Below are 19,294 nucleotides of genomic sequence, written 5' to 3' on the forward strand. Positions count from 1 at the left end.
CACTTGTTAGCACTATTTCGGTTGCCGATGTTTATAAAAATTGAAAAAATCCAGTGAAATCGACCCTTGTGTCCTTCCGCCGTGTAATCGCGATATCTTCCCGAGATGGTCAAGCAGAGGAGTCTCCTTATGACGTCAGTCTCCTTATGACGTCAGTCTCCTTATGACGTCACACACACAGGAAGTGTTTGTGGTCATTGCGAATATTTGACGTTTGTTTATTCGTATGACGCACTCAGTGTGTAAGACTTGTAAGACTCTGTCTATCGGAAACAGATGAAAAGAAAATTTTGAATCTTTTTCCATCTTTTTGTGGCAATCGGGTGCAGCACATTCTCGAGGCATGGTTCTCACTATGGAAACCACACGTCATAGGGTCACGTGACGGAGAACGAGACTTCGTGGAAGCAAAAAAAAGAGTCCCGTGTAATTTCTTTTATTAAACACAACATTCTACTAAAATCCTTCAACGTTTTCCGCATGAACACACATATAAATAGACGAGATTCAAGATGATGTCAAGCAAAAACAAAAATCACTTAAGTTAGGACATAATTTTTAAAGAGAAATAATGTAACCCCCACATTCTTTGTCCCACTGCAGAGCATCTCCTTTACAACATCGTAAAATATCAGGTGTGCAAACTTGCAAACTACGATGATGATGATAATAATGATGGATTTAATACAACTGACAATGTATGCATGTTACAATGGATGTCAACAAATGTTGTAAGAGCAGCCCACATTTCAGACAGTGTTTGAACTGAAAGAGTTGAGTTTGCTTAATTATTTATTTATTTTTATTGGGGTAGGGGAAACAATTTCGAGGTGTGACTACTGTTACTACTTCGACACGCTCGAACCACACAACATTGTGAATCTTGACTAGAGTTAGTAGCTTCTCTATAGACAATCAGACACAGAAAATAAGTGAGAAAGTCAAAGAAATATACCAAGGTGCAGGAAGTACTGGAATAGTACAAGCTTTCTTTCCATTTGCTTGTAACTTCAATTTTTTAGAAGTGTTTCCACAATTTGAAAGTTCAAAGTATCATCATAAGTAGTTAAAATATCGATGTTGCATATGTTGCATATCGGTACTTTGTATGTCTGTTGTGACTGTTAACATTGACACTCATTTTGATTTATTTATTTATTCTTCCATTCAAAGTTCACAAAATACTCACAAAGCAGCCCACATCACCTCCTCGTCTAGAGCTTGAATGAATGTTAAATAAAGTAAGCATTGTTTAACAACAACAAAATCTAGCACAACAACAGGAAAGCTCAATCAGACGAATGTTAGGAGATGGCAATGATATTAATATTCGTACAACATAAACACAGTTTAAATCAGTGAATGTATTTACTTCTCAAAACTGTCACAAATACAGTGATACCTCGGTTCTCGAACGCCTTGACTTTCGACCAAATCGGTATTCGACCAGGAAATTCGAGAAAATTTTGTCTTGGAATCCGAACAAATATTTGGAACTCGAACATCGGAACGTCCGAGATGAGCCGAGTTGAGCCGAATGGCGTTCATTCAGCCCAGCGCGCCTTGCTTGCGTCATCAGTGTGAGTGCAGAGAGAGAGAGAATCACGTTTTTGTGGAGAGAGTCATGAAATGTGTGCAAAATGGGCAGAAATCGCAAATTTTGTTGAACAACATCACCCTGATAAAGTGGTAGCAAATAGAGCAGTTAACATTTTTAATGACAATGTTATGTCCACTTTCTGCAAAATTTTGCAAAGGAGAAAAAAACAGCAAACAATTGACAAATTCTTCCGTAAAGAAATCAGACAAGCAACTGCAGAGCAAGATTCTGATTCTCCTCAGCAAAAGATACAGAGAACAGAAACACCCGAAGAGCAGTTACCCTCTGTTTTTATTGAAGAGGACTCCCCTTCAAAACAATAACCATCCCTCTTCCCTCTTCCCTCCTCCCTCCACATTCATTCCCTCCTGCCATAAAGTTTGGTACAGGTACAGTAAATGAAACACAATTTACTGTACTGTACTGTACAGTACATTTTTTTTTTTAATAAATACACTTTTATTTCTTATTTCTTGTTGAGACTCATGTTTTTCTACATATTATATACAAATTAGGCCAGTAAATAGGCATTTTCTGGGGCTTGGAACGAATTAATCCAGTTTCCATTATTTCCTTTGGGTTTCATTGCTTCGGTTCTCGAACAATTTGGTTCTCGACCGTCCTCCCGGAACGAATTATGTTCGAGAACCGAGGTATCACTGTAATTATATGAATGGGATTAGTTCCTCAGTCCATGATTTTTGTTCGATCAGATGAGTTTATTATAATTAATTACATTATAATATTTAAAATCAGATATTAATCTTTTCCTTTCAACCTTGGAGTAATCAAATACTAGAATACAATGACATGCATCTCAGTTATCACAAGCCTTACCTGTAGTACAGGGACATACAACAGTATACTTGAGGTTCTAAAGTTAGTGAGGTGGAAACAACAGTATGAAGACAGAAGGAGGAAAGTCACCTGGCCTTGACAACAGTATGGAGACACAAAGAAGGGTCAATGAACTGGACACAGTCACTGCTCATACCCATCCTCCCCCCCAAACAAAAAGGAACCAGCGAACAGGAACCACAGCCACCCAGGCACAGTCATGCTGAAAGTGTCAAAGAATGTTTTCTTTGAAGGATGATTCAAGAAAGTTTAAAGTTTCTTTGTCTGTCAGATTGTTTTCTATTAAACTTTGCTGAATTGAGATTCAGATTGAGGAAGATACAACATTGATAAACATCTGCTGATGTTTGGTGGGGGGGAAGTGGCATTTGGTTGGACGGGACAGGTACCTTCTTTGTGAACTGTCTCAATTACTCAGTTACTCAAACCTTCTTATATACTAAACTACTCCAGTTAATGTTTAACTTATTTACGTAGCAAAAAGGCCTTCAGACTTGTTCAAGTCTACGAAATTGCATTTTTAGTGCTGTTTGTCAGCTTAACATTTTAGGCATAATGCTGCTTGATACCTTGCTTTGTTTCTTGATGAGTGTTTGGAGACCAATAGTTCCCACTGAGAATTTAACATTTTAACTTTAGCTTTCTAATGCAAAGTTTCTTTCTTTGAATTCTTTGACTGTTTTAAGTTCATATTCTCCCCGTAACCAAACTGGAATGCGAAAGATTCAAGGCACACATTCATGTGGATATGCCTCGTGGTGTACACTAGTGACGTCACAGAAACTGGCCTTTAACCGTTTTCTAAAATGTCCTACCTTTATTTGGTTTTACCCAGTCAGTAGTTATCACTGAATGACCTCAGTATTTAAAGTTGCAGGTAGATGATTTTAGAGCTAGATGTTTATAAGGCTAGTTTTTTTCTGTTTATAGACGGACCAGCAAACAATGAAGACAATGTGGGGTCAAGGAGACGTCAGCATGAGGTCACTGTGAGGGTAACGTGGGTTATAGAAGAAACCGCCATCGTGAGGTGTTGTTGAGACCTGTAAGGGTCAGTCGCTGCTTGGTCGTCACACCGAGGACTCTGCCCACCGATGGTATAGACGACAGGGGGCACAACCAGTGTAAAACTGCCTACCTGGTCTTGGACGAGTTACCCTTTAAGCCTCTCTTATCGTATAGAAAATATAAATAAAATAAGGTATAAAAAGCATACATTTACTTCTTTTAATGCGAAAGTAGCCTTCTTCCCAAGGCAACTGGACCATAAGTCTACATCAAGTAAAGTTACCCTAAAGGAGATTCGAAACCGCCTCAACTCTGATGAGCTGTTAGATAAAGATAAAGAATAAGTCGGTTCAAAGCAAGACTTGCTGAAACTAAGCCAGCCATATAATCCTAGATATAGTGAGAGATCATTTATGTAGGACTAACAAACCATGACTCCTCTCACTGTCTTGTCATATTATCACCTGGACGTTATCTCAACAAAGGAAGGGAGGATAACATCTAGAAAGGCGTGTATTTCCTGAACTGAAGACATTTATTTATTCGCGCCTGGGATTCAGTTCATGTCGCGACATCTAGTGATGACAATGGAAAACAAGTACTTGTCATTGAGAGCAAGGGCGAGAATATTCTCGACTCACAAGCGATGAAACATTGCAAAAAGTTTGCTGAACACATTGGTTTTATGGAGAAAAGGGAAATAATTAGACTACGAAACTGTTCTCTCTAGATAACTCCAGTGTCATAGTACTGGCACAACAAAACTCATTGCAATGCTGTTATGTTGGCATTCAGCATGATTTTATATAAATCCATAACGGAGGTAGTAAATTGCACATCACCTTTAGTTTCCGTTTAATCACCAACAACATATATCTTGCCTCATTAACAATAACTTTCGAATCGGTATATTTATTGGTTTGGGCTTTCGTCCTCCACACTAAAGCGTTTTTAGAGGGTGTTCAATGGGAAAAATCAGATCCATCTGTTTTTCAAGGCCTCTTCCAACAATAAATCTTAAAAACATGTAGAAGTATTTGCATTGCTCAAAGAAACGTAGAATACAGATTTTAATAAAATAAATGTGATTCGTAAACGAGTGGAGCACAGATAGTACATTGTCAAGAATACCTCCACCTTTACAAACTTGTATCATTCCCTGCGTCCTTAACCCCTTGGGGGGGGGGTGATCTGCTCGTCTGATAATGACTAGCTTCAATAATGACAAAGATTATTATCATAGCATAGAGAAACAGGAAGAAGTAACTCCCGAGGCTGTTTAAGAAATTTCTAGCTATGTCGAGGATAATGCAAAATTTGTCTGTAAAAGAGATTGACTTTTATTTCCTACAACTTTTTTGCAGCAGTTTTATTTTTCGTAAATAGCTTCTTTGACATTTTGCTCACGAAAAGTCTCTATCTTTTATTTTTTTTCCTCTTATTTATTCTGTAAATTAGAACTAAACAGAAACAGTGTAGCTTAAGGGAAGAGTGTTCACGAAACTCTTCTGCTCATAATCATTTAAATTGGAACATTATTGTTTCTGAGAACAATTTAATGCTTTATTATCTCGATTTATGGATGAACAGCGGAATAAAGTATAAACATCTCTTCTAAAGCGAGTTGACCTTCTGAGGTAGATATAAAAACTTATCGAGCTGTTGATGTAAGCCAGGTGATTGGCTATCACTGCTGATGTCCAGTAAACATTATTGTACTGACCCTGCGATGAGAAATCTTCTACCATCAATACCGCCATGTAAAAGATGACCCATGGTATGGTGGTGAGGATGTAGACACAGGACACTACTACAAGCATCTTGGTCAGTGCCATTTGCTGGCCTTGACCTTTATCGCTGCTACTGCTGCTTACCTGACCTCGCCACGTCATAGCGGCTCTCAGCTTGACCACGGTCAGACAGGTCGACAGACACGTGACTAGAAATGTTGTTAGAGGTAACACACTCATCATCACGATGCCTTCTAATATATCACATAGTACTTGATTGTTAATATAAAACTCAGACAAGGTAGTAACAAACTTTGAAGAGCCATTGGTCACTTCAACCATTACAGATGCTGCAGGTGCAGTGAAAAAGCCCAGCTGTGTAAAACAAACAATGCAAACCATGATCACTATCATGATATAACTACTGAGCAAATTAGCCGCCTTCAAAGGGAACTGAACGCATAGACACCGCTCGACGGCTATCACCATAGTGATGCAACCGGATGCACTTCGAAATCCCTGGTTTACTCCATACAGGAATGCTAAAAGAAAAGCGTAGAGACCCGAATAATTGACAGAATCAATTTGTTCTAAATAATAACCAACAGTGAATACCACAGACACCAGCAGGAGACACAGGTCCACCAGTGACAGCGCCAAGAGACACACGTTCATGCGGTCCCCAAGTCCCTGGCGCCAGAACACCACACAGCTGATGATGTTGGATGGCACGCCGACGACAACAACGACAGGCTTGACGACACAATGTAAGACCAACATCGTCACTATGTACTCGTTGAAAGACTTGATGTCGTGAGCGCTGTTCCATAGAGAAAAGTTGGAGCTGTCAGAAGTGGTGTTGTACATGGTCGGTAATATTTTCTGCAACCAAGAGAATTTGCAGGAAAACTTTTTGTGTGTTCCGGGGACTCCAAAATAACATCACATTCAAAATGGAACTAAAATTATCCCCGAAATAAGTTGGGAGGTGACGGGTCATACACATTCAGAGTAATTGCCTGCACCTATGGTTGATGCTCAATTTGTTCGCTGGAAAATTAAATAAAGTCGGGCTCATCCCAGAAAATTCGATCGATTTTGTTCCGCTACCCCACCCATTGCGGGGATACACTGAAACGTACGGAATTATATCGGAAAAAGTTATGACAAATTTTTATTTCTCCGCATTTCATTGTCCTCAGTCTTGCAAGAATTTGTAGCTCAATACTTGCACGAGCTGTTAAAACACAGAGGTCGATCTTTTACAGGTGCACAGGATGTACCTATGTAACGTTTGTATTTACACTTCATGTGAAAAAATGTAGTGATTAATAAACGTCCATTATTGTCATGTTATTTTGATGATTAAGAGTTAATTAAATTGAGAATTGAGCAAAAGGACAGAAGAGAGGTTTGACCAGCCTCGTGTAAACCTGTCTTGTGGTTCGAGTCCAGACAGAAGATAGTTTAACACAACTCCTTCGAGTGTATCAACGCTTACCCCACTAGTCATTAATGTGGATTTGTAACAATGGTGAGTACAATGTCCAAAAATGTTTAGCACAAATTATTTAATTAATAACAATGCACTACACTGCAAAACAAATGCACAGTATATCTGAAGAACAAACTAGGTATAATATACAAAGATTAAATGTTGTAAAGTGAGTTATTTGAACTTTACTTCAATATCTAGGAGTAATTTCACTAATAACCTGTAGATTTGCTGATTTCGGGTAGACACATCTGTGTGCCCCTCCCTCAGGGGAGAATCGTGTCTTCTTTCTAGTGGAGCAGGAAGTCAGAGACAGAAGGTTTAGAGAGGATTTAAAAGGTTGTGATACCAAACAATGTCAGCGCGTGTCTGTGAGAATCAATGTAGAATGAACAAAAACTGTTCCACTTTCCCACCCCCCAACCTCCTAGAAACGCACAGACATGCGAAGAAGAGTTAGGTATGATAAGTAAAGACAAATATTCGTTATCGAATATTGTTTTTTTCCTCTCTGTTTTTGCCCTCCCCATGCAGCCTTTGAAAACTCCTGTAAAATCCATATATTATATATGATTGTGAGAGCAAATAGTTTTTATGGTTTAATTTTGCCAGAATTATTTTGACCAGTTTTTATTCTCTATATTATATAAATTAAAGCATTTTTGCGTTGTAAAATGAAGTTATAAGTTAATATTTTTTTCATGTGCAAAGATTTTTAAAAACCAGTTCGCTTGGATTTTTTTTCAAACATAATTTAGTGGATTCTCCTTTTTACACTCAGAATAACTGAGGTTAAAGACAATGGCTGTTAAATGTGGCCACAGTGTTTGTTGTAGCAAGTATTTCAGTGAACTGTATTGACCTCAAGGCAAGTTGTCCTTTTGTGATGTCAGTACTCATCAGTTTACTGGACAGGAAACAGGGACGCAGTCCCATTGCTCACACCACGAACTAATATCCCTGGACAGCTTGCAGACGATTTTTTTAGAACGAGGCTCCATACGGGAAGCTGACCGCGTATCGCTTCGCAAGAGGCCGAGAGTGAGTCTCGGCATACAGACATCAGTCCATAAAATTAATACACTTTGTGCTTCATCGAGAATTCTCAGAAAACTTTCAAATCTATATACATGTAGTTGTGTTAGAAGCAAGAAGGGAAATATGAAGGTCTGCATCATTGTGGCTGCCATATGTGTGTGGCTGTTGCTGTCGCCAGTATGATGATGATGATGATGTAGTTTTATAGCGCGCCAGTATCCGCATCACAAAGATGCGCTCAATGCGCGGTGATCCCAGCAGCCACCAAACTGCAGGTCAAATGAAAACTTCAAAAAAGTTTAAACAAGTGAGTCTTCAGATTTTTCTTGAAAGATCCAATACTATCAGACTCCTTGGTCGAGAGGGGAAGCGAGTTCCACAAAAGCGGGGCTACATTGGAGAAGGATCTGAAACCCGCAGTCTTCTTATTAGCATTCCCTGACTGAACACTCGGTCGTTCAAGTCTGAAGTGTGCTGCTGAACGAAGGTTCCGCTGGGGTTGGTAACAGCGAATGAGTTCTTGCAGATAGGCAGGCGCAAGGTCGTGAAGACAGCCATAGGTTAAGGTTAACAACAGTATGTCGAAGTCATTGTATTAAACAACCTTTTGAATGTGGTTTTCGTACGGAAACGGTTTTTAAATGATGAGAAGTAGTTCCTTATTATTTATGCTTCAAAAAGCTCGGGGAAACAAAAAATTGCCTAATGGGATAAAGTCTTATAAATGTCCGTAAATATGCATTTTCAGTTCGTTTTGGAGATCTACAATGATATTGAATAATATTCGTCTGTGGTTCTAGTTTTCATAAAATACACTACTATTTTGTTCTCTCCTTAATAGGGATTTCGCTTTTTATCGCGCGTCTGACATTTATAGGATTTCAACTAGGCCAAGAAGTGGGTCAACGATTTTCAAATACGAATTCAGCGCGTGGAAGTACGGGCGATGGCCATTGGTCGGGTCAAGGGCTGTTCCCGCCCCTGCAAGGCCTTCTGGGATTCTTTCAGCGTCACGTTGTATCAAACAAGACGCCATATGCATGTGGAAAGATCGGGTGGGGTTGTGTGGACATTATAGATTCTAGTCCTGCATGAGTGGAGCACTGCAAGCCTAAAAGTGATCAGCAAACAAAACAGAAAAGCGGAGAGCTGCGGCCGAAATCACGAGATTACTTTCAACCTGTTGAGCACGACACGCGGGACGCTTGTTTAACATGGCTGCTGTGGTCTTCATGGTCCTTAATGCAAAAGAACGATTTTTGCAGAATATTTCGGAACTAGACAAACCCATTCGATGCTTTGGACAACGAACAACTGTATCAAACATTCCGATTATGTCAGCAGGATTTTCTGGAAATAATGGGTGATAAAATAAGAGTCGCCTTCAAATTGCATATCTGGGATTGAGCGTCATTCTGAAGACATGCATACGAATTAAATTTCCGAAGAGCCTAGAGTCGTCTGCAGCAAGAACTATTACTCGATTGATGCTCAGGTAAACTTTAATTAAAAGTTAAAACACTTCGTCGCTATATATATCATTGTCCCGTTAAGTGTCTGGTAAGAAAACGTTCTATAATTAGTCTTAGTTGCACGTGTTTGCAGTAACAGCACGTAGTGCCTTAGACAGTTTGACTATAATTTTCCAGTCTACACCTTAATTTGCGTTTTTCTATCATGCCCCCTACCCCACATTCTCTTTGTGTCGTTAAAAGAAGAAAAAGTCATACTTTTGATGTTTAGCGTCACTTCAGATACACTTGACCATAATTATTGAAAAGTTTTGTTTTAGAATTTTGAAGATATTCACTCAACATTTGCTTTTATAAGCTGTGTTAAAGTCACTTTCAGAAGTCAAGCAGTGCCTTTACAAAGACAAATATTCCAATATTCGGAGGCTAAGATAGATGGGGGAAAATATTATTATGAATTGCTGTATATTTCAACAGGTCTGCATTGGTATTCATTATGCATGGATGAAGTCTAGCAAAACAGGACTTAAAAGAAGGTATCTTATGACGCCCGCCTTTGATCCCACTATGAGTTACAAGAAGCTGTATAATGCAGCACACCAATTCAGGTTGCACAGTATGTATTTTTAAAATACATTTTATTAGCAAATTGTTAATATCAGGACTGGCTTTAATTACCGTGCCTTGATGTATTGGTTTTTTCCAAATACATCTTATTCTATATCACAGGATTTTGTGGCATATAGGTATTATGTACTTAAATAATGTTACTTTTAGACATCAAAATAAAATACATTATGTACAGGTATTTCATCAGCAGATAAATATTATATTGTACACAATGGAATTTAAGGATTGTAGCCACTACCGCTTGTGCAAGTTTGCCAATGTGAGATTAATAATAAGAGAGTTGGAAGGGTTTATAAACCTGAAACATTTATAAATATAGCACCTCTACTTCGTGGGCGGTGTCTGGAACGTAACTCCTGCAACAGGTGAGGGATCACTGTATTATTTAACATTCATTTTGTATATGGTGGTTATAGTTTGTTTGTTGTCTTACAGATGTTGCCAAATGATGTCACTGCCAGCAAGGTCTTGGGCTGAAACCAGAAAAGGTATGCCATATTATAACAGTCTGCTTTGTGCCAAGCATCAAGGTGAAGATAATCGCTCACAGTGAAGATAATGGTGGTTACAGGTACTTACTGACAATGTATTTGCTTTATCTTCCAACTCAAAGGACTTCTTTTACAGAAGGCAAAGCTGAAAGAAACATTTTTGCTGATTTGCTATGATGAGGTCTTTAGCATAATTTTGTATAATTTTAACCAGCATTGCCAATATAAACAGTTCATGATGGGGCAAAATGGCATGTGCAAGTCCTTTAGCCATTGATACTCAAGACTGCAGGATCTAGACTATGTCAACGACCTAGGCTCCAAGAAAAGATTAAAAACCTTTTTCATTTTATAATTTTCTTGTAAAATAGTTTTGAAATAAGTGTGTGACAAAATACGCAGTGTAACAATTTGTGTATTTGCAATTTATAGCTATTAGGTCTGGTCATTTTTTTCTTTACATATATGTATTTTTAAAACAGTGGCGGAAATTGAACTATTGGTTTTTGCGATTCCTTTTAAGAAGTACAGCAGCTGCCTCCATGCTCTTAGTCTTAAAGGTTTGTGTTCCACATAAAAAATATTGATTTTTCCACACACATTAGTTAAGATAAGCTTGAACTTTTTTGTGTTAGTGTTTCTTGAGTATCTTCACATTGCAAAATGTGACAGTTAAAAATGTGCAGGGTTGATTTGTTTTTCTTTTTTCTCTCTCTCTTTTAAATTTCCATCTGCATCTTGAGTTCAGCATCAGACTTGCTCAGATGTAAATTACTCCCCAGGGGAACTTCCAAAAAAAATTTGTGAAAGCAGACTTCTCATGTTTTTGAAACATTCAGCTGTGGCAGTTTGCTTTGCACTGAAGTGTTTAAGTTTGGTGTTTCTCTCATTTAATTGTTAACTTGTGATGGAATTGTAACCTGAGGGATGATCACAGTTTCCCGCTTCTCTTGACAATACAAATTAAGGATTGGAACATGTTTGAAAATCGCTATGTGGAGTGCATTTTCCTCATGAGTTTGAGCTCATTCCTACGCAACAAGACAAATCAGCTGTCAACAATGTATGGGGGGTTTCCCCCCCCCCCTTGTCAAAACTGGCTTTTATGCACAGAAGTGTCTAAGTTTGGCGTTTCTCTCATTTAATTGGCTTTTATGCACTATTATGCCCGTGTCTTATCCGAGTACTGCGGTCTCAATCTAATAATAATGTTAATGGTAGCAGACTTTTGGGGGCGGATACACACATGGCACTGTCAACACACTCCGTCCCTCGCGTGTTCTTTCTTACAACATATCACAAAGATTTGTACATGGTCTTTCTCCTCTATTATGTTGGAGCTTGTATTTATTAAATGGGAAGGGTGATAACTCTTACATAACCATCAATATATAAACAAGCCTTGTCCAAAATATATTAATGTCAGGAGTGATTAAACCCTCCTTGTTATTAATCAAATGTTTCTCGAAAAGGATAACAAAATTTAACTTATGGCTCGGATGTTGTCCAGAGATGTTCAAGCGTACAGACACACACATCTAAACTTCCTAGAATAACTTTCCTTGAATATCCTTCCACGCTTGAAACTTCCAAACAGTGGGTGCTGCCTAGTCTGACACACCTGACTGTCAACAATACAGTTTAGTGTCCCAGAACCACAGGTGCTAACTCGACAGAAACACCTGGCTGGCGACAATATCCACAATTCAGTGCTTCAATATCCACAAAAACCAGGCACGGCTAGTGTCAACTAGGCATATACACCAAGCTGTTGGTGATGCTCTTCCAGTCGTCTTACTTTTTCCTATAGATCCTTTTTTTTTTCTCCTCACAGGTTCGTTCGAGATACTGGTACAGCGTATCTGCTACCAGACCGCAGAAGTAAGAACTCACTCGCCAACACATGACCAGGAATAGTAAGGATACGAGAAATGCTTATTGTCTAATGAATATTCGTATCGAACTTATCACTATTGCAACAACCACAAAATAATTTGCACCATCATCACTTCTAGCCCAATATCATTTGACACCATTCCTTTACAGTGTGATGAAATGTAGAGGGATTTCGATTTCCTGAACTTATCGCGGTAAGAACGGGCTGTTAGCTCATAGCGTTTGTATAACACTTTCTTAAGGTCAGGGGCGCCTCAAGAAAATAGCGGTTTTGGGGTGTCTCGGTCAAATTCAAGATAACACCGTATTTGCATACTTTAACATATAATAAAACAGATTCCGGGGTGTTTTTGTTGAAAAATGTATGCTTTGATGCTAAATAAAATCATTTATCACACCTGACCTAACTAATTTTATCTCCAAGCCTCGTGCTGATACCGAAAATGGCTCTTGTTTGAGCCTTGGTTACGCATGCAACAAAGGCCGACATGTTGTATACCGTTTGAACCGGCATTCTCTCCCCTAGCTCACTATTCAAGTCAAAGGCCAATGCTACTAATAGCTTTCAAGCTATTTTTAACCAAACCAGGTCACCCTTTTTCGTATCGTCAACTGCCATTGGCTTATATCGTGGTTTCCGGTGAAAACATTCAAACGTGATCCGATTGGTTCGTAACCCTAACAATAAGCACTTCCGTCATCTCCAAAAGGGCTGACATTTGTTGATTCATTCCAACTCTGTTTCGTTCGATGCATAGGTCACTGAATATCGTCTAATTTATGAGTGAAAAGAATAAATCTTGGTGTGAGAAATATTCTCAGAAGCTGTAAAAAGCGAAATGCAGCGACTTCACAGCGAAATAAAACGAGCGTTTGGAAATACCACGTGCCGAAAGGACATGACGTTGATGTTCAAGTAACGTCCGTTCCTTACGATTTAACGAAATTCCGATAGTAAAAAAATCTTCTGTATGTTTACAAGTTCACGCTTTGCAAAGTTTTTATTATAATAATGAAACGGAGAACTGCGACATACCGACAATTTTATTTAGCGAATCCATAAATGCTTTCGTTCATTCCTCTCTCTCTCCTCCCCCCCCCCCCTTTTTTTCACGCAATAAGTACACTTATTTTACGATTATATTAAATATTTCTGGATCTTTTTCCTCATCCTGTTTTAGTGACAGAACAAATTATACAAGTTTTCCGATAATCATTTGTTTTCTATAAATATTTGTTCCCTATTACTACTTAGAAATGAAAACTAAACAGATGCGTCAGTATCTGGTGGAATTTTCAATAAATTAGGTTATGTGGGGATCAAAAATGTCTACTTCTTATCAATAATGTGACGATGAATAACAGACAATTAAAATAAATGAGTTTGCATGGAATGTAAGTAAAACAGTGTTTAATCTAATGTAGGCAAGCAAATCATAAGGCATTATTTTCCAACATAGACACTGAAAACAAAGAAAAGAACATAAGCTAATGGTTTCCAAAAGCTGTTAGCGTGAAATTTATAGTCCTTGCATGCTAGAATAGACTTTAATTATAAAATAGGATGTCAAGTGTAGCATATAAACACTTAAATATGTTTTTCAAAAATGATTTGATGCAAGATATATTTATTTTAAATCTTTAAACATGAATTTCTCTGTTTGCCTTTTTTTGACAACCAGTTGTTAACTATAAAAGCACTTTCTCAAGATAGGCTTGTGCTACAGCACTCAAATTTTGCAGTAGTGTTTATAAATGGATAAGCTATATGATGATGGAAAAAGATTATGATTGAAACATTGCTTGTGATGAAATTAACACTTTTCAAAATTTTTAATTGCCTCATTCACCTTGAGTGGGGGGTACCATGTTTGATTTCTTATATCTCCTAGAAATCTTGAGATATCAAAATGATGCTTCATCATCATTTATATCAGTGCCTCTAGTTTACAATGAACCCAAAAGATTTGGTATATGACTTATGGTATTGTGTCAAGTAGCTTTTAAAATACTTGTACGTTTTGAAACAAAAGCGTCGATCAAAGTCACAATTTTCACTCTAGGTACTCAAAAGACAGTTCTAAAGTGCTATTTTAATTTTATTTTGTTACTCTATATTTAAAAACCCTTATAGGTATTTAAAATATTGAGTTGAATATTTAGAGTGTACCCCTGACCTTAAGGGTGGGGAAGTCCTGGGCTTCCTCATCTGACAAACCCCTGCACACCTCTTTGGCCGAACCTTGCAGTAGGGCTGTAAGTTGGAGAGCCCAATCCCTCTCAGGGAGGTGGTTTGCTTTTGCTAACCTTTCAAACAAGTCGATATAATCCTCTATATCGCCCTTTTTCTCATCAAAGGGAGTGATGTTAAGCCTGTAGCCCCACCCCCGGCCTCTGGACCTACTGGAGTTACCTTCCCCGTCTGACTCACTATCGCTTAACCTGACCTCGCTTGTTCCTGTGCCTAGTCAGCGCATTTCTCTCTGAAATTCTCTCTCTTTCTCGCGTTCGCGCTCGGCTCTATCCTCCTCTTTTTTGTCTTTCCTCCATTTGTCCATTTCTCTGTCTACATACGCCCATAAATTGTCCCCATACTAGCCTGCGCCCTTCGCCGGCTTCCCTCACTTCCTTCTCCTTTTCACGGGGCGTTAAACAGAGGTCCCTATCCATCTTAACTACCTCTATAGACCCTACAGCTGCTATGCTCACCTATTCTGTTCTAACTACTTGCTGGGCACTTGCAACCTGTTTACAATGCAACAATCGGTGTTCACCGATGTCAAATCAACAATTATTAAGTAAACAGTAATTATACGTTCTGGTCATCAAACAAGTTAGCTAGCATAAATTCGCATTGTAAAATACATCACTGAACACAAAATCATAAAGGTGTTCACAACAATAGCAACATGTATAAGCAGTAACATGGCACGAGACGCAAGACAACACGCTCTTGCAGTTTCGAACTCTTTCCCCCACCGTCCGCTTTTACTGAGCCCCGCCTGCCTATAATTACTTACACCCACTTCGGCTGTTGTTCTGGCCTTGAACCAGGCCGGTTCATGACACACAGATATGGAGATAAATAAAAATAAGCTAAATAAAAGTAATATAAAAAAAATTATTCCATACCTTGACTAGGCAAGGGATTAATTTGGTTCCCAAATATCTTCTTACAAGATTCGCTTCAGTCTGTCTCCCTCGAAGACTGGCATGGTAATAAATCCAATAAGTTATTTTCCCCATACACCTGTGGTTCAGTGAACCTTTTGATCAAGAACGCTTTTCTTACGTCCTCACTTCCATCAAGTTTACAGATGAGGGCGATATCTCTATCTCTCTTTCCCCCACCCCCACCCCCACCCCCAGTTTCAAACAGATGCTGGGTCTTCTGAGTCCTTGTCCAACTTCAATTAAGGAAAGATTCTGGGGCTTCTCAGGCCTTGTCCAACTTCAAGTAAGGACAGATGCTGGGTCTTCTGAGTCCTTGTCCAACTTCAATTATTTGACAACTCAACTTCATTTGCAGAAAAAGCATCTATATTCTCTTGAGTCTTCCAACATTTTTTTTTCTTTTCTTTTAAGAACACTTGAATGGCCCCTTTGCACTCACCCACACAGGCACAGGAAATTGTTTCGTATGTAGAGGGTCGGTTGTTATTTGTGAAGTTCAAAATGCATGAGGTTATGTCAAAATAAGCTTCTGTTTTTTGGGGTTTTGTTTGTTTTTTGTTTTTTGGGTTTTTTTTTTTTTTTTTTTTTTTTTTTGTTCATAATCAGGTTATGTGTTTAGATCACAAACTGCCTTGTATGCTGAGGAGTCACCATCAGAAAGCATCTCCATATAACAAAAACAAATTTATTTACAGACCTCCCCCACACAATTTTGGCTGCCTCCATAGCTTTGCTTGAAAGAGAATGATTCTTACAGCAGTCTGGGGCATGCTTTTCTTTCCAAGCAGCTAGTTCAGCTGCTGATAACCCTCTTACCTCTGCAAGTTTACATGCATGACAATATTTTGACAAAGCACAATTGTAAAAGATTTATTCAAAAAGCAACACCCAGAAGTCCTCTATCCTTTCCCCCCCACCTTGAGGCACTTGCCTGGGGAACTAATGGAAATGTCATACCCAATCATCCTACTCACCTTCATGTCTTACACAAAAAAATATATAGTAAAAACATATAAGTATTTTATTTAATCTTGTACAGAATCTGCGAAATCATTAACAGATTGCATCAAAGCATGAACAATCACTTACCTGTGATGAGAAGCCCATATTCTCACGTACACAAATACTATAGAAAGGGCACTTCTCCCTGCAGTCCGGACAAGATACATCTGCTAGAGATTTGCTCAGCTTGCACACATTTACAATCATCAACATCACACAATATTTGCCAGGAAAATTCAGAGCTTTGATTCTTTCCCGCAAGACACTTATCTCTGGATCACTAGTTCCAGTTTTTTTGGAATTATTTTTTGTTGTTGCTTCCATCAAATTCTGCAGATGCATTCAACGTTTTCCTCCTTTGGGATGTGGCATTTTGAGAAAAACAACCTGACGCATGCAGTGAACGTCTCAGAAAGAAAATACTATAGTTGCCATTATTTTGTTTGTTTACAACCGGAAAGCATGCTTAGTGCGTTTTGTGACAGCCCAAAATTTTCGAAGTGAAGGGAGGAGAATTCTAAGAAAAGAGGGGGGCTGTGTTAGCAAAATTAAAATATTTCTACATGCTTGTAAAAGGTAAAACATAAGTTGAAAATTCATAACATTCTAATATCTCAAAATGGCAACAAATGAATATTTTTGTCAGATTCTATGACCGGTGGGTAAAATTTGTTGTTTTCTTTTTTTAATTTCAATGGTTGCCAGGTCAATGGGTTGTCGAGTGTAGCGACGAATCCAGCAGCTCCCAGTGCCGAACAAACGACACGCACACGAGATGACGCCACAAATATATATTTAATGAAAATAAAATAAAAAACAAACCCCCCCAAAAACAGATGAAATAAAAGGAGGAAACACAAAAGAAAGCAATGGGTCGAGGACACCTACATCTACCACGCACTTTTCCCTCCCTTCTCCATTCGTACCCTGAAATGTCGACGGTTCTCAAACCTATGCCTCACAGTTATACGTTGCTCCGTTCTATCAATGAAAATTTTCTTCCCGCACCACCTTCCTCTCTGATGACCGGTCTCTTTTTTTTTTTTTTTTTTTTGCATCTGTCTCTCCCTCTATTCCCCCCCCCCCCCAAAAAAAAAAGGTCACAAAACAAAATTGCGTCAGACTTTATTGACGCAACAACACACACACACACACCCTCTCGGACTATAGCTCAGGCTGAGCCAGCATGCAATACACGACAAATGGGTTCTAAAGAAACAAGAACATAGTACAACAAAACATTTTACTTTTTCGGGTATGTCCAATTTTGAAAGTCAACAAACAACTAGTCTTTTAAGAAGACTTATACTACATGTCGCAAACCTGGGGCAGGGTCCGTAGATTTGGTAGGGGGGTACGATTTCTATCACCAGTCCAACCCACCGTCTATACCCCCACCAAATCCACGTCGACACTTACCGCGTGCTACCACACTAAATTGCTTATTAATTACCCACTCTAACCAGCTCGAGCCCCCAAGCACGCATACCCCAATGGAAAACACGAGGCAATTTAGTGTATTAAAAGAACGTTAATCATTATTTCCAGAAGTTCATACAAACCCAAAAATATTACAATTACAAAGTATGAACCCTTGATCGTTGTCTAGACCGTCCCGTTTACCTAATTATTTCCCCTACTTCTAATATGTCCAGATAACTGAGAGCCAGATCTAACCTTATCTGTCATACACACAACACTGCACACACAACACTTCACACACACTCTCCTCATGCATACGCCACTTAGCTGTGTTAAATGTCTTGGTTGCTTGACATCTTAGTCCTTGCCGGACATACACACAGTTGTCACTGGTTATGCGTTGACTATTATCGTCGGGAGAGCTTTCTCGCCGTGTTGCAGAAGAAATAATGTCTGAAGACTTCGGTCGACTGCTGTTAGGTACACGACGAGAAAGTTGCAAAGAAGTTTGGGATGATTCCGCACCTGAATCGTCCCCGTACACTCTTTGCACCTTGAACGGACGCCAGTAGACCTGGTACTCCTCACTTGAACTCCAGTGTCGACGTGGTATCCACAGCAACGCAACTTGTCCGTTGGGTTGGTTGGAAGGACAAAGGTTGCTTACCCGTACACGCAAGTACGTCTGCAGGTACGGAGCTGAAGATCGGGACGATTCCTTACATGAATCGTCCCCGTGCACCCTGTGCACACTGAAACAGACACTTGTAGGCCTGACGGTCCTCTCCTGAATGTCAGCACCGGTATGGTGTCCACAGCAACTTGTCCGTTGTGTTGTTCGGAAGAACAACGTTGCTCTCTTAATAAGCGCAAATGTTTCTGCACGGCTTAGTCGCTCTCTCGGTTGGATTCCTACTCCCTCAAGACGGTCCGCCGTCCGAGGTCAATGGAAGAATGCAGGGAAGCGAAGACAAACGCACGAATTATTCTCGTGTCCTCTCCCTCCGAAAGTTCCTAGCGAAAAGCGCTGGGTTTGCATCTAGAAGTTTCTTGTGGAAAACGCTGAGCTGATATCTAGTTCTTTCAGTCCCGTAACTGTCTTGTTGGCCAGTCATACCACCTGACACACCACAACCAATCACACCTCACAGTCACCACGAGCTTAAGCTCCCACCCGCTACCGCGTAAATGATGCCATTTCTCTCTATGACGCAATTTCTAGAGAGAGAAATCACGTCATATCTAGAATAAAATAGATGTACAAACACACACTACAGCCCTATCCCACTCTTTCACGACACTACACACCCAGTTTCTTCCGCAGCTTGGAAGCATAATGTAGCAAAGCATCAGTTAAAAGGTCCACTCAGCGTTGAGCAGTCATTTGTTTGGTGATTATAGAGAACTTTTGCAAGTAAAACAATGGTCTCTCCATCAGTCAGACCAATGCCTTTGGCTTTTCTTGGACTGCATGAATT

General features: G+C 39.3%; 1 protein-coding gene and 1 long non-coding RNA gene across 2 annotated transcripts; one reads left to right on the forward strand and one right to left on the reverse strand.

Annotated features, from left to right (window-relative positions):
* Nucleotides 1–5,001: 5,001 nt before the first annotated feature.
* Nucleotides 5,002–6,063, reverse strand: LOC112568577. Its single transcript, XM_025245910.1, has one exon. The coding sequence runs from the start codon at nt 6,061–6,063 to the stop codon at nt 5,002–5,004; it is 1,062 nt and encodes a 353-aa protein (XP_025101695.1).
* Nucleotides 6,064–8,787: 2,724 nt separating this feature from the next.
* On the forward strand, nt 8,788–10,674 carry LOC112569100. Its single transcript, XR_003100298.1, has 3 exons — nt 8,788–9,224; nt 9,679–9,817; nt 10,267–10,674. It is a non-coding gene; the product is annotated as an uncharacterized LOC112569100 (long non-coding RNA).
* Nucleotides 10,675–19,294: the final 8,620 nt, after the last annotated feature.

Source organism: Pomacea canaliculata, linkage group LG7 (genome assembly GCF_003073045.1).
Source record: "Pomacea canaliculata isolate SZHN2017 linkage group LG7, ASM307304v1, whole genome shotgun sequence".
Classification (NCBI taxonomy): domain Eukaryota; kingdom Metazoa; phylum Mollusca; class Gastropoda; order Architaenioglossa; family Ampullariidae; genus Pomacea; species Pomacea canaliculata.

What these genes read in the sequence shown, in the direction of transcription:
- LOC112568577 (XM_025245910.1), bottom strand. Translation starts at nt 6,063, where the DNA reads ATGTACAACACCACTTCTGACAGCTCCAACTTTTCTCTATGGAACAGC.